Source organism: Acanthaster planci, linkage group LG04 (genome assembly GCF_054643075.1).
Source record: "Acanthaster planci isolate LZ-2023a linkage group LG04, COTS_SCS, whole genome shotgun sequence".
Classification (NCBI taxonomy): Eukaryota; Metazoa; Echinodermata; class Asteroidea; order Valvatida; family Acanthasteridae; genus Acanthaster; species Acanthaster planci.
The window spans coordinates 15050350-15064918 of NC_141780.1; the positions used below are offsets into that span (position 1 = coordinate 15050350).

The 14569-nt window shown below is 43.7% G+C and overlaps 2 protein-coding genes across 8 annotated transcripts in view; one reads left to right on the forward strand and one right to left on the reverse strand.

Annotated features, from left to right (window-relative positions):
* Positions 1–2842: 2842 nt before the first annotated feature.
* On the forward strand, positions 2843–5896 carry LOC110974060 (melatonin receptor type 1A-like). Its single transcript, XM_022225386.2, has one exon. It carries the CDS (start codon positions 3163–3165, stop codon positions 4276–4278), a length of 1116 nt encoding a protein of 371 aa, XP_022081078.2. The 5' UTR covers positions 2843–3162; the 3' UTR covers positions 4279–5896.
* Positions 5897–5958: 62 nt separating this feature from the next.
* The window catches only part of LOC110974025 (ATP-binding cassette sub-family C member 8-like), a 42334-nt gene continuing 33723 nt past the window's right edge, over positions 5959–14569 (reverse strand). For 6 of the 7 annotated variants that reach the window (XM_022225322.2, XM_022225328.2, XM_022225324.2 and 3 more), the window contains 7 exons: positions 13994–14124; positions 12542–12620; positions 12014–12122; positions 11706–11809; positions 9347–9480; positions 8828–8890; positions 5959–7832 (listed from right to left, as the gene is read on the reverse strand). In XM_022225322.2, the coding sequence (XP_022081014.2) occupies positions 7695–7832; positions 8828–8890; positions 9347–9480; positions 11706–11809; positions 12014–12122; positions 12542–12620; positions 13994–14124 (758 nt within the window). In that variant the 3' untranslated portion in view covers positions 5959–7694. The other variant, XM_087135811.1, reaches the window with a different exon arrangement.

Genomic DNA, 14569 nt, shown 5'->3' on the forward strand with positions numbered 1-14569 from the left:
CTGCCGCACATCATCGAATTATGCCAGATGAGGCAGACTTGGGAGTAGGAATGACCAAGTATGAATAACTGGTGAAGTGTGTTGTAACACGGGTAGCCATAATTCACTATGAACTTTCAACACCATTACATCACCGTGAAATTTTTGTCAAGGCAATGTAAGCCCGTTTTCACGGTGGAAAGTTGATCAGCTTGGGAGCGGATTAGCTCACAGCAGTTTCACGGACTTTTCACGTCAACATCTTCGTAGCTATGGTCCCATTGTTATTCATAACGGTACAACAGTCCAGCTTCCCAGCGTGGAAGATGGGAAAACAGCGGTTTAACTGTCAAAGCGTAATAAAAGATTAGTGTGATAGACAGCCAGGAATTAGCGCAGCAGTTACCAGCAAAAGGAGCGATTGAATACCCCTGTTTAGGTCTAGGCCTCCGGGAACCAGCGGAAACCTTGCATGAAGCAATATTGCGTGTTTTCGAAACCGTGATAGCGAAATGCGAAGGGAACTTGTGAAAACCACAAAACTTTTTTTCCACATGCTGTGAATGTAAAGCAGGTGTTTTGTGAAGACAGGATCCTGTCTTTCCTAGAAAAGACAGGATTGATTTTTCCTTTTTTGAGCTGTGAGAAGAGATGGATACACGTACGATGGCTCAAATTTGCCGGATGCAGCTGAAAAGTTGATAAGCACATTTTGCTTATGTAGAACCATGGAGGAAGGACACAATTTTTTTTCAGCCCTAAACTGTGACACGATTTACAAAATTCCACGAAACTTGGTGTTAGATGTCACAACACCCCCCCCCCGACCACATACCATACTGTTTAGGTCTGGAGTGTAAACTCCTCGCTCATCACGAACTCAACAGACCGCACTGTAGCAAGATCCACTGTCGCGTCAGCCCTTGACACTCATGCCCACTCAATCTTAACGATGCTCAGATGGCACGGGGCCACTAAAAAATTCATTGAGCCACTGCATTCTCCAAAATCAATGGCCCAACCAGCAGTGGTCATTTGAGGAACACTGCCACATTTTCAAAACTTTCCTCACATTTTATGACTCGTGTTTTAAATCACCGGTGCAGCACTTTCAAGTTCACGGTATAATTCCACAGTCTGAACAGTTGTGATTTCCTGCTTAATGTACGAGGCTCACGTGCTACGTGTAAACACGTAGCTAGCGCGCAGCGCGACTGTTCATTGCACGGTCGACAGTCGTGCATAGGCTACGGCTCATACTCTTGCAAATGACCTGAGTAGATGTTGGCTGGTATAATTTTCTAACAATGCCAGTTTACTTATATTCCTTCCCAGTTTATATATATTCCTTCGCATGGTGCTACCGCAAGCCTTTCCACCTATTGATGTCTTTCTCACCATGAATAGCCTGAAATTACATCCAATGCCAGTTTAATGTCCTCTCCCACGGACACCAATGAAACCTTTAGTGAGGTCGTGTCGTGTTGCACCTCAGGCCGATCAAGCAACATATATGTAACCTCAAATTAAATTTGTGAACTAAAAAATACGTACATTTTATATATCCAACTAATCGAGTTCTGGGAATTAAAGTACACGTAACTTGCACTTCCTGCGACATCATTTTTCTATGTGCAGCCACGTATAGTTTTGTGTGTGTACAGTGAATTGCCCAACGCTATTTTAATGCATGGACTGGTTGCCGCGTTGCCATCACACCTTTTTGGCAGTAGCACGGCGCAGCGGGAACCAGCGGAAACCTTGCATGAAGCAATATTTCGCACGTGTCTTCGAAACCGTGATTAGCGAAATGCGAAGGGAACTTGTGAAAACCACAAAACTTTCTTTCCACATGTTGTGAATGTAAAGCAGGTGTTTTGTGAACACAGGATCCTGTCTTTCCTAGAAAAGACAGGATTGATTTTTCCTTTTTTGAGCTGTGAGAAGAAATGGATACACGTACGATGGCTCAAATTTGCCGGATGCAGCTAAAGTTGATAAGCACATTTTGCTTATGTAGGACCATGGAGGAAGGACACAAGTTTTTTTTCCCCAGCTCTAAACTGTGATACGATTCATAAAATTCCACGAAACTTGGTGTTAGATGTCACAATACCCCCCCCTTGGCCACATACCAGAAGACATATGAATATTTCCAACTTTTGTGGGCAAAAGGTGAAGTTACCACATCGAATTATGGAATTGCCAAAAGACTGTGAAACTGTATACAAAGTGGTGGAATAACAAGCAGCAGTGATGGCTTTTTACTAGTCTTTAAGCAGAATTTTCACTAGTCCGCGTCTTCCCCCAAATTTCAACATTCTTTTTGGCACTAGTGTTTTCTGCTCCAACATCATGCATAACAGTGTGCACTCGGTGCTGACTGTTGTTTAATTGTCGATGAGTAATCATAAATGGCCATGGAAATTATGAATTTCCAGAATATTCATGAGTATAACTCTACTCAAGCAAATGAAATATAAATCACAGATATGCCACAAAATTGAAATAAATGTTTCTGTGAGGTGACATAATGTGTGGGGAGTCATTTTGCTGAAGTCCCTACAATGTTCTCATTCAGCTACAGGCCATGATGTAGTGTATGAACAACCTGGCCGGGGTTACAAGTACATTGCAAGGATGCGAACATTGTGATCGGGGTGTTCAGTGTACATTTACACCTGTCACCACCACAGTAAGAAGACAGGTAATGGTACTTTTTATGAGACAATGGGTCCTTAAAGCATTTAAAGGATTAGCCCCACCGCAAAGTTAATGAGGAAGGTCCCCTAGATGGGCTCAGTGCATTTTCATGGTGTTTTCACTTGACCTCAAGGTGTCGGCAAGGGGTCACATCCGGGATTATTTTCACGATGTTTTCACCACGTGAACTGCCATGAAGTTGCAGTGAAAAAACAATTTCACAGTGAAACTGCAAATTAACTGCAAATTCATGGTGCTGAAATTCATAGTGATAGGTGAGTCATGGCTGTTCTGTTGTTTGAGGCATAAATTAATGTTTGCATACACACGCGTAGGCAGTCCAAATGACAAATGGAACCAATAACGCTTCCACATGGTATTGTTCGACTGCCGACTTAACCGTTTTACGCCAGATACTATACACTGGGCACATCTTTGACGGGTTATATTTGTGTAAAAGGGTGGTTTAGAGTCATAGACATGACTTCTTCCTTGGCTCTGAGTTTTAAAGCGAGCAATGCTACAACAGCTTCCATGACTGACGAACTGGCTGAAGTTTACTCATATGGCGAGCTGGTGTTCATAGGCTGTACGTGGACCCTCGTAGCGGTCCTTGGTGTGGTGGGCAACTCCTTGGTGATTCTGTCGGTAATTCTAAGTAAACTTGTCCAGACTTCAACCAACGTCCTGGTGGTCAACCTCAGTGTGGCTGATCTGTTGACAAGTTTGTCTTTACCTTGGTCCAGCGTGGTAATGCTCAGCGACGGCGCCAGCTGGCCACTATCTACTGAGGTTCCCTGTCAAATAGCGGCTTTCCTGTTTCACACCGGCCTGGGTGCCAGCCTCTACAACCTGGCCTTGATTGCGCTAAACCGTCTGGTAAGGATAACTCGCCCGCTGGCTACTTACAACCGGATTTTCTCTCCCTGCAAGATGGCGTGGATCGTGACGTTTGCATGGCTCGTCCCCGTCATTGTTGTGGTGTTCCCTCCAACCATTGGAGTTGGTAACTTGGGCATCGATACCAAGCTACCCTCCTGCTCGGATGACGAACTGCATCCCCTCGCTGAACTTTACAACCTTGCCCAAGCTATTGGGTTCTTCCCTGTTCCCTTGATAACAGTAATCATCAGCTATCTGGCCATCTATATGTACATCAGGGGTCATTTCAAACAACTCTCAACGATCACCAACGGGGACAATCCAACCCCACATCCCAACTCCACCGAGGTACCGGGCGAGGCGTCGGGCCGGGCATCGCACGAGGAAGAATACAGAAGCGGGCGTTCACAACATCGCATCAGCCAGCAGCAGCTCACCATCACAAAGAATCTCTTTGTGATCTTCGTCACGTTCATGCTGTGCATCTCGCCGTATTTCCTGTCGCTCTTCGTCCCGACCAGCAAGAGGTTCACGCTGTACTTTGCAACCATTTTGATTTTGAACAGCTGCGTGAACCCAATCCTCTACGGGGCAAAACATCCTCAGTTCAGGAAGGTGTTTCGGCCGATGCTGCGGTGTAGATGGGAGAGAATACCCCAGCCGTCCGAGGCGCTGAAAGCGATGTTAGCAAGACGCCAAGAGAACAATGCGTGAATGAAGACACTACGATCTAGCTTAAGAAGGAAGCGGTTCTGACAGTTAAAAGCTGACTTCTCTAATTAGACACCAGTTTAAAAAAAATTGCTTGTATATAGCAGCGTTACCTTCATTATTTCTGCTGGTTGAATGCAGTGAGCTAACGCTGCATCCGAATCTGTGTCTAGAGCTAGGTACTCCATCGGATATACGCGGAGACCGCAGACAAGAGATGTAGCCGTAGCTCTAGAAGCTCGTTTCAGACACGAACTTCATTTGCCTAAATTCGTCCAACTGTTTGTGTCTTTAAATGAGGTTAATCCACGTTCAATTTACTAAAGCAATATACGAAATGCACTGTGAAGAGCACTCTTCAAAATCTGTTCCTGTAAATAGACCTTTTTTCCTTTTTCTCTCTAATAAAAATTATTACTATATCATAATTTCATACTGTAATTCCAATTGTTGTTATTGTTTTATACTAAGACGAATTTTAAAGAATAATTCCTCAAAGAACAATGATACCTTGGGGACATTTCCATAGTCTCGTGCATAAATTTTGACACATTAGAATTCCAAAGGGGTAAAAGCTAATTGTAATCTAGAAGTTCAAAGGTTACTGTGCAGTTGTAGATTTTTAACTTGAAATCGTTTGACAAAAACAAGAATTCTGCAGACAGGCAGGTAATATTTTGCCAAACTATGTTATAACAAGCCTTTGTGATAGCATTTGATTCGTTGGACTCGGGTCATTTCCTGAAAAACATCCATCCCCTGTAACTTCGTTACTTGTTTTGCCTTGCTGATACATCAAGTTAAGCGTTACTGTGGAGCTGAACAAGATCAAGTACGTTTATATTGGATAGACATGGCCAAATCCTGGCCTGAACTTGAGGACGGGTCGTTAGACGGTCTTTTGGGGTTTTTTGCACGTTGGCAACGCGCCAATCATGTTTAGTGTGGCCGCAGTTCTTTACCCGCTGTTCGATGTTTCAAATTTGAGCATACGATCTAGTTTAGAGGACGTTAGGCCTGTATGTACCGTCTCCGTAACCCTAGAGAGGCATAAAAGAGCGGGAAGCGTTACTTGGCAGACGAATAACACCGTCCAGTTACACGTGTACCGACTTGATTTCAAGTTTACTGTGAGTTATACAGGACGCAAGGGAGTTTGCATGTGTTGAGTGCTGCAGGGGGTTGCAAATAGTCTGTGCCCACGCGTTGAGGGGAACCTCGAAGGTGACGTCAGAAATCATTGCCTACATTGCGTGATGGGCAAACTGTATGCTCAATTCCAAGTTAATTTAAAAAAAAACACACACAAAATGCAAATGGTTATGGAGACCCTGTCCATCCCAACACTGACAGCGATCTGAATTCTAAGTGCACAACACCCACACAAAGAGACTAAAATGTGCACATTCTGAGGAAAGCTGGCCATGCATGTTCGGTGCTACACACCCGCGCATGGGTTAAGCCGTGCAGTGCCAACTCCCGATACGGCCCCCGAGTCCTCGGGACCACATCATAAACTTTTTATGACTCTAATCCCCAAACATACTGGTTTCTACAAATCCTTACTCGAATTACAAAATTCGCATGAAATTTGGGAAATCAGACTATGCCAAGAATCCTTGGTACTGAGAAAATGTACTATACTTCCTTATGAACCCTTAATGAAAACTAGGACTAGTGGTATAGATTGTGATATTTCCTGGTTTTTATTGACAAGCAAAATACCTTCTGTTTCCTGTTTTTCCCGAAAGGTGTTGCAACGAATGCAACTGTTAAAGTTTCTTTCTACAACTTGGTTAGTAGGTCCATTTATAACGACCAAAAGTCAACTTAACTAATTTAAAAAAGTATGGGAAAAAATGTAAAAAAAGTATGTACATGTATCCGAGACTCCAAACAAAATTATCTATCGTACCTATCGTATCGTACCTATGAAAATTAGTTTTTCTAATCTTTGCCAAGATTTTTAAAATATAATACCAGTCTGAAAATATACTCTAAACATCAAATGTTAAATAAAAACGGTTTTTAGTTGTAGTTTGATCGAAACAATCAGTTATCACTTAAATCGAGCAGAATCTGTAGGAGAGGCGGTATCAATGGCGTAACTGGGGCTATTATGTCCAGGGGCACGGGGGTGCACACTTTTTTTTCAGGGGGGCACCAAAAGACAATGAGCTGCAGCGGCCTACAGCTGCCTGGATTTCAAACGGGGGGGGGGCACCGGGGGGACACAGGCATTTGCTGGGGCATGTGCCCCCCATAGTTATGCCACTGGGTGGTATAAAGCAAATATTGGTTAATCTCATTTGGAGTTAACCTAGCCTCCCTCTGTGATCAATGGAAGACTCCACTTTGTCCACTGGTTTCACTTTGAAGAAATAATTAAGAATGCTTCATGAATCGCCCCGGGAGGTTAGTTTTGCTACACCACTTCAGACAGTCAGTATTTGTACACTATAACATATGCAATAGTCTGCAAACTACCTAAATAATTAATATAAAGCCCAAAAAACTAAAAGGTAATTCTGTCCTGGCATATTGTCCAAATGAAACATTTTTGACTCAACTTTCTTAGAATGGAGTTGAACATCTCAACTATTGTCTTTGCAGATAAATAGGTTTAAGGCACCAGGTGCTAATGGCAGTTGTCCATCAAAGTGAGACATTAAAACGTCAAATCTTGTGTACTGTTATAACAGCACTTGTTAAGGTTTGTTTATGCCAAATCCTTTTCAGGTACTCAATGCAGTTAAGTGTCAAGAGTCGTCAGAGAGTACAGTGCTTAAAATTCATGCAGGTGTGCTATATAGCCACTTGGCTGTACGATCTCGTGGAAATATTTTCCAGCGTGTGATTTCAATTACAGCACGTGACAGCCTGTCATGTAACAATTTTACTAGATCTCCAGCATTTAAAGAATTAAATCTTGTCGTCAAATTAGAATTTTCAATGTGTTAGAAATATCCCTGATGACTACAAAGAATCCTTTGGGACTTTAAAAGAGAAATAAAGTGTTACAGTGTTGCAACTGTATCACTCACAAGAAAATCACAAAGTCAGTTTACAAGTCAGATAGGCTAAACAATGAAGTACAACGACAAAGGGATGCCCTTTGTTTCAGTTTGTTTCAACAGCTTTGACTTGCGACAGGACGACTTGTGACTGACTTGGGTAGTGTTGCATTTGAGACCATCCCAAGACCAGTCACAGTCCAGTCACAGTACTAGTTCGTAAGACTAGTCCCAAGACCAGTCAGGAGATCAGTCAGGAAACCAGTCATAAGACTGGTCAGTTTTCAAGTCAGATAGGCTAAACAGTTACAGGACTAGTCACAAGATCATCCCAAGACTAGTCACAAGACCAGTCCCATGACCAGTCATGAGACTGCAGTCACGAGACGAATATCATTTGTCTCCTTATATGCCGGCTTTTACCAACGAGGAAAAGATGCTGTCCTCCTTTGCCAGAAGATTTTCCGGCGTGTCAAACTCGGCAACTTTGCCCTCGCTTAGAACCAGAATGCGGTCCGAGTCCAGGATAGATTGCACACGATGCTGTGACCAAAAAAAAAAAAAAATTCATGATGAATTTTCAAATTACACTATTTCAAACAAACTCTTTCAAATGTAAATGATCATTGAAAAAATGAAGCCAAATGATCATTTACTTTGCAAGGGAAGTTTGCTGTGATTACGTACGCATTTCATGTATGTGTTTCGTGGCCCCACAACTTGGGGAATTCCGTTAATAACTCAAAATCCTGACAACTTGAATTTTTATTTATTCTCCGAGGTTTGAGTTTACACAACCAACCAAACATGACTGGCTGGGCCACCTGCACATGGTACACATGGCCCGGCCGCAGCTTTTGTGACTGATTTTATTTTTCAAAGTTTGTCATATAAGCTGCCCGGCGTATAAGCCACAGAGACATTTTACTTGCTGAAACCTGAATCTAAACGCCAGAAGCTTTTGTACAAATTTGGGAAAAATGGCTAATGTCGTCGAATAGATTCCGACACATACTCCCCCCAGAGAAAGCCAATGGAACAAATTCGTGGTCGAGTAATGTGTCTACGTTGGTCATCCCCACATGTCGAACTGAAAGATATCACAAATCTACAGCGCCCTCAGTGGCAAGAATTCTTCGTTAGGGATTCCTTTTTTCCCTGTACATTTATACTTGCCCCCATCTCCCCACCCTGCACTTGTTATTCTCTTTAACTGGTTTCATTTTTAAATATAATTATCTATTTTTAGGTTTTACAATTATTTTATATATTTGTATTTGGTTTTGTTTGTGTTTCAACTTTATGATGACCATAATTCAGCCTTCTGGCTGGCATGCGTCAGGTTTCTATCAAATGAATAATAAACCAATGAATAAACATTTTTCAGCGTGAGAATCAACATATAAGCCACGGCTTATATTCTGAAATAACGGTAACCAGAGAAGTTTCCCATGGAGCGAAGAGGGGGGGATGGTCTGTGCACAATTTTTATGTGGCGCATTGTGAATTAAAAACCTAAATGTTACGGTTATACTCACGGCTATGGTCAGAACAGTGCGGTCTTGAAAAGCTGTGGCCACAACACGCTGCAGAATTTTATCCTGTAACGGAATCATTCACAGCAAAGATTATCACAAACTGCTGCGAGTGGTTTAAACCAAATGCCAGGCCTAGCAAACTGAGATGCCAATAACTGCCTTGTTAATTGATGTATGCCAAGTTATCAGAACAGGGGGATGAACGCTTTAAGAGTATAGTATTTGCCAATAATCCAAACTTCTTCCAGCAAGGCTTAAGCCATGCTGTTTGACAGGATCTTGCCATATGGAGTGGTTACGTTAAGTGTGATTTGTTCTGCTTATACAATATACCTATAGAAATTTCAGTGGTTTGCTTGCGATGACACATTGGCTCCTTTATAGAGTTCTGCAACAATGTTTCAAGGACAGGACATAATCTGAATATCTATCTCAGTCCAATTTTTTTGCATTTTTCTTTTGCTTACTGTTTTGCATAGTCCAGTGATTCTATTTGTCTGAAATTCCAGTGAAACCCACCGTTTCCAAGTCGATGGAGGCGGTGGCCTCATCCATGACCAGGATGCGAGTCTTCCTCAAGAAGGCACGAGCTAAACAGAACAGCTGACGCTGACCCACGCTGAAATTCTCACCTCCCTCCGTCACCGTAGCATCTGTCGGAGGAAAAAAGAAATTGACAGGGTTAAGTGGGCCAGGTAGGGTCGTGCAGAGTTGCATAGGAAGATGGTTTAGGATAGGGGTTTACAAAGGATGCAAGTAGGGTGAAGTAGGTGTGCTGGGCATTTGATGGCTCGCTCACTAAATGCGCAGGATGCAGTAGGGTGAGGACTGCATGGGATGTAGGGGGGGAGTACGAGTGCATGAGTACTCGGTAGATTGTGTGGGATGGAATAAGGTGAGATAAGGGTTTACAGGGGTGCATTAGAGATGCAAAAAGTTGGATGGTTGCTCAGAGTTATTCAGATGGAGTACTAGTGACGTCTGATCTACGGAAATTCCTTTACTGCAGTGGCACTGTACCCATTCAAAACGCATTCGTAACTTGTGCCGTTCACCCACACTTACATTACATACCTAGTAAGGAAATGTCCTTACTAGGAAATGTCCTCATGTTTTCGTGCAGTTTGGGAACAATATTTTTAGCCGGCTTTTCGGAAAATGTTTCCTTGACTGTTCCTTTTTCTTTTATGATGATAACTTTAACTCAAAAATGCCTCTAAACGTTTCTTTCAGCGAAGGGGAAACGTCCTGTGACCATGAGTATGCCCGCAGTACGTCTTCCCTTCCTCGACTGTGTGAACATCTTTTGTTCGTAAGTCCACACTATGTATGTTACGCATGCATATTGGCAAATTGTAAGCACAAACAGATCAGGGTTATTAAAGAGGCAGGAGTGTGTTGGAACTGCAATAATTGATTCCTAATCCTAGCTGCAAGATTATTCTAGGATAGGAAAGGGTAGGATAGTCAGTCTCCTGAATAAAAAAAATGAAATAGCTGCACCCGTGGGAGGGGGAGAGTGTAGGGAGGGGGGTGTGTAGGGAGGGAGACAGTGTAGGGAGGGGGACAGTGTAGGGAGGGGGACAGTGTAGGGAGGGGGACAGTGTAGGGAGGGAGACAGTGTAGGGAGGGGGACAGTGTAGGGAGGGAGACAGTGTAGGGAGGGAGACAGTGTAGGGAGGGAGACAGTGTAGGGAGGGAGACAGTGTAGGGAGGGAGACAGTGTAGGGAGGGGGAGAGTGTAGGGAGGGAGACAGTGTAGGGAGGGAGACATTGTAGGGAGGGGGACAGTGTAGGGAGGGGGACAGTGTAGGGAGGGGGACAGTGTAGGGAGGGGGACAGTGTAGGGAGGGGGACAGTGTAGGGAGGGGGACAGTGTAGGGAGGGAGACAGTGTAGGGAGGGAGACAGTGTAGGGAGGGAGACAGTGTAGGGAGGGAGACATTGTAGGGAGGGGGAGAGTGTAGGGAGGGGGAGAGTGTAGGGAGGGAGACAGTGTAGGGAGGGGGAGAGTGTAGGGAGGGAGACAGTGTAGGGAGGGAGACATTGTAGGGAGGGGGACAGTGTAGGGAGGGGGACAGTGTAGGGAGGGAGACAGTGTAGGGAGGGAGACAGTGTAGGGAAGGGGACAGTGTAGGGAGGGGGACAGTGTGGGGAGGGGGAGAGTGTAGGAAGGGGGACAGTGTGGAAAGAAAGGGGTTGCTGTGGATGTGCAGTTGTTAGTGGGGAGGGGCATTTGTACAGGCCTGGCAATAGTGTGGACCTCTGCACAAAAGAAGTCCACATAATGCAGGGGGTGATGGCATTGTGTGGACTCGCACGTGTCCACACAATGTTTTCCCCTCTCAGAACAGTTTTCGAAGCATTTTGGGGTCAAGGTTATCTGTGGCAATATGAAGAGGAACAGTCCAGGAAATCATCATAAAAATCCAGCTCAAAGGAGTTATCCTAGTGGGAAAAAAGGGAGCATTTTACCAAGTCATCTTGACCACAGAAGAACAAGAAATCACTGTGTGCCTGGAAAGACGTAAGGGCTTATGCCCTTTTGCCGGACAGCAAGATCACTGCAAAGAAACTTTTCCCAGCAAAAGGACTTATGTATGCAACTGTTTTTAATGAAAGAGAAAGATTTATTTGAAAAAAGTTTTTTTAAAAAGTCATTAATAAGATAAGTGTTTCAAAGGTTGATTTTTGAACAGCCTGTGTTTATTTTGTTATAAATTTTATCCGTTTTTACTAAATAAAGAGTGTCGGAAACATTTTTTCTGCTGTGATCATACGAGCTTAGGTCCTTTTGCTGAGTACATGACGGAATGTCCACACTTTGTATGTAAAACAAATATGTCTGTCTGTGGTAGTGGGGCTGGGGTGGGACTTACTCAGTTTAAGGTCCAGTTCCATCACTACATCCTTCAGCTGTGCGATTTCCAAGGCCTCCCACAATGCTTTGTCGTCATGCTCATTCCTGGCATCAAGGTTGAATCTGGACAGGTATTGCCAAACAAGATTTGCACATCACATGATGAAATACACAAGAACACACACACAAAAAGGTGGAAATGAATTCAAAACAAATGCCACTAGAATCATATCAGATTCAGGACTGTCCGTTTGCCAAGAACGGATATTTAGAGGGGAAAACCTTGTACAGCAGTCTTTATTACTATAAGAGGGCACACTGGCTCACCTGATGGTTCCAGTGAAGAGCACAGGGTCCTGTGGAATGATGGCCAGACGACTCCTCAACTGAAGAAGGGGAAGACTAGCAATATTAACGCCATCCACAAAAATGCGCCCTGGGTTAAGAAAAAAATCAGAGGTCCAAGGCATTAAGAGAAAAGGTCAAACCTGGAGATAAACCTATACATTTGGCACAAAGGTACTGGGAGGTTTGTTGTTCAACAGATTTAGCCTAATATGTGCCTTGGCCAAAGTGGTGTGGTCAAATGCAGCACCATGGGCAAAAGTGAGATACCGTCCTGACTGAGAAAGGCTTGGTGAAAAGCACTGAACATCGGGTACCATCGGCCCATGGGAGTTTTACGCTATGTAGGGGGTAGTGCTGTTAACAAAAAGCCTCATTCTTATTGTGCAGATTGAAATGGACTCTTTTCTCAGGCTTTCAAGAATATGGCCTTTGTTTCTGTGTCCAAGGTGGACACACAGGAGTCAGAGATCAAGAAGTTCTTCAAAGTGATCAAGTTTGTTGTTTTACCTTGGAAGGTCTGTATGAGTCTGAAGAGGGTCAGCATGAGGGAAGATTTGCCGCTGCCAGTCCGACCACAGATTCCAATCTGTGGGAAAAAGTCAACAAAGTAGGTCCCTCGTTGACTTCAGTTAGTTTGGAGAGAACGAGGACACGATTTGTGTGGCGCGTAATAGGACCGATTTCATGAATAAAATTTGCCGAGTAGAGAAACGATTCAGTTAACGAGAAATATGGCTGATTGGCCAAAACTTCACGTTGTTTATACAGCTACCTTTGCATAGCAATGTTTTCTTCTTAACTGCATGCTTGATTTCTAAGCAGAACTAGGGGAAGTCTGTCTCCCCCCCCCGAAAAAAATCTCTGACATTGCTGCAGTGCATTTTTTTGGGCTGAATGTTCTGGAGTTTTTCTATGTCTAACCATAAGTTTATGAAAATTAGAACCTCTGTTCTTGGAAGCGCCATTAAACAGGTTAGCCAAAAACTGCCGTGCACTCAAACTGACACTCTGCAACAACAATGTTGCATGTTTGAGTACCTGACAGCCAAGACTTGGGGGGGGGCACTGTGAGAGGGCCAGAAAAAAAAATAGCATTTCCAGGGTTTGAGTAAAGCTACATCTGCATATACATTGTACAACATCAGTACCACTTCAGATATCTGACGTTTCTGAGTGGTTTGCCATAGTTTAACACTTGAGCACGAATTTGAGAACTTAACAAAATGTTATTGTTGTGGTCCAGCCCCCAGCCGATCGCTCGGGGTTGGCGGTCCGTCCGCCACTCAAGGGGGAATCGGAGGCTGAATCGAGGTAGGAAAAAGAAAAGGGAAAGAGAACTGCTAGAGAGAGACAGACAACGATGGGAATACGAATGGAGCCTCACACTTGTTGGATTAAAACACATAGCATAGCCATACTGCTACCCCAAGCCAAGTCAAAAACCAACTCCCCAATCTTAAGTCACGTCTTAGAAACTTCAGTGGCACCGAGAAGGTATAACAAGTTGTGCCAAAAAGTAATACAATCTGGCCACTTTCGGCCAACAAACGTCTAGAGAATGTTTTGTCACGTGCAGGGCCCACCCAAAATCATGCCCATGCAGAGTTCAAAGGTACATTATGACGAACTTAATGATAATGGGGGAATCCCCAGCCCACTACATTATTAAAAAGTGAACTCGAAAAAACATCAGAAAACCAGACACACACATAATAAAACTTACGCTAAACTTTTATTAATACAATGCGTAAAACTCATTTTTCCCTCAACAAGTCTAGAGACAGATGCACTGAAAGCCTCGGGCAGAACGTTGGAAAAAAACCTATGAATGTAAATAAAATCACCCGTCTCAGATGATACAAAACTGAAATTACTGTTTCCAAAAAGTGGATCCAGACATACGTTTCTACAAGAGTAATTTCAGGCCTGTACAAAAAAGGATGTCTAGGCTATAGCTACCTTTTCTCCCGGTAGGAAGTGAATGTTGACGTCATGCAGGACTGGATCCAGCTCGGTAGCGTAACGGGCCGACACGCCCTCAAACAGTATCAAGCCTCGATTGGGCCAACCTCGTGGAGCTGTGGCTGCACCTGTTTTCAACCAACAACAAGAAAAGGAAAATGTGTGATTTGTTGATAAGCCTTCTGCGAGTTAAATTTGAATAAAATCTGGTACACTGAGTTATCTGATTGCACATAAACATCACGATTTGAATTCCCAAAACTAAAGACACTGTTGGATGGGATTTCAAGCTATTCATGGTGACAGACAACTAAGATGGAAAGCTTGCGGTAAACACCATGCAATATCTCTTTTTTGAGTCTGTGTGGTTCTGATAAGAACCGGAGAGGCTCAACGTTTCGGACAGTGTGCTCTGTCCGTCGTCAGGAGACTGAAGGTCTCCTGACGGAGACTGAAGGTGAAGGAGACTTCAGTCTCCTGACGACGGACAGAGCACACTGTCCGAAACGTTGAGCCTCTCCGGTTCTTATCAGAACCACACAGACTCAAAAAAGAGATATTGCATGGTGTTTA

Excerpts from the sequence above, each read along its gene's own strand:
- LOC110974060 (XM_022225386.2), top strand. The coding sequence starts at position 3,163 with ATGACTTCTTCCTTGGCTCTGAGTTTTAAAGCGAGCAATGCTACAACA.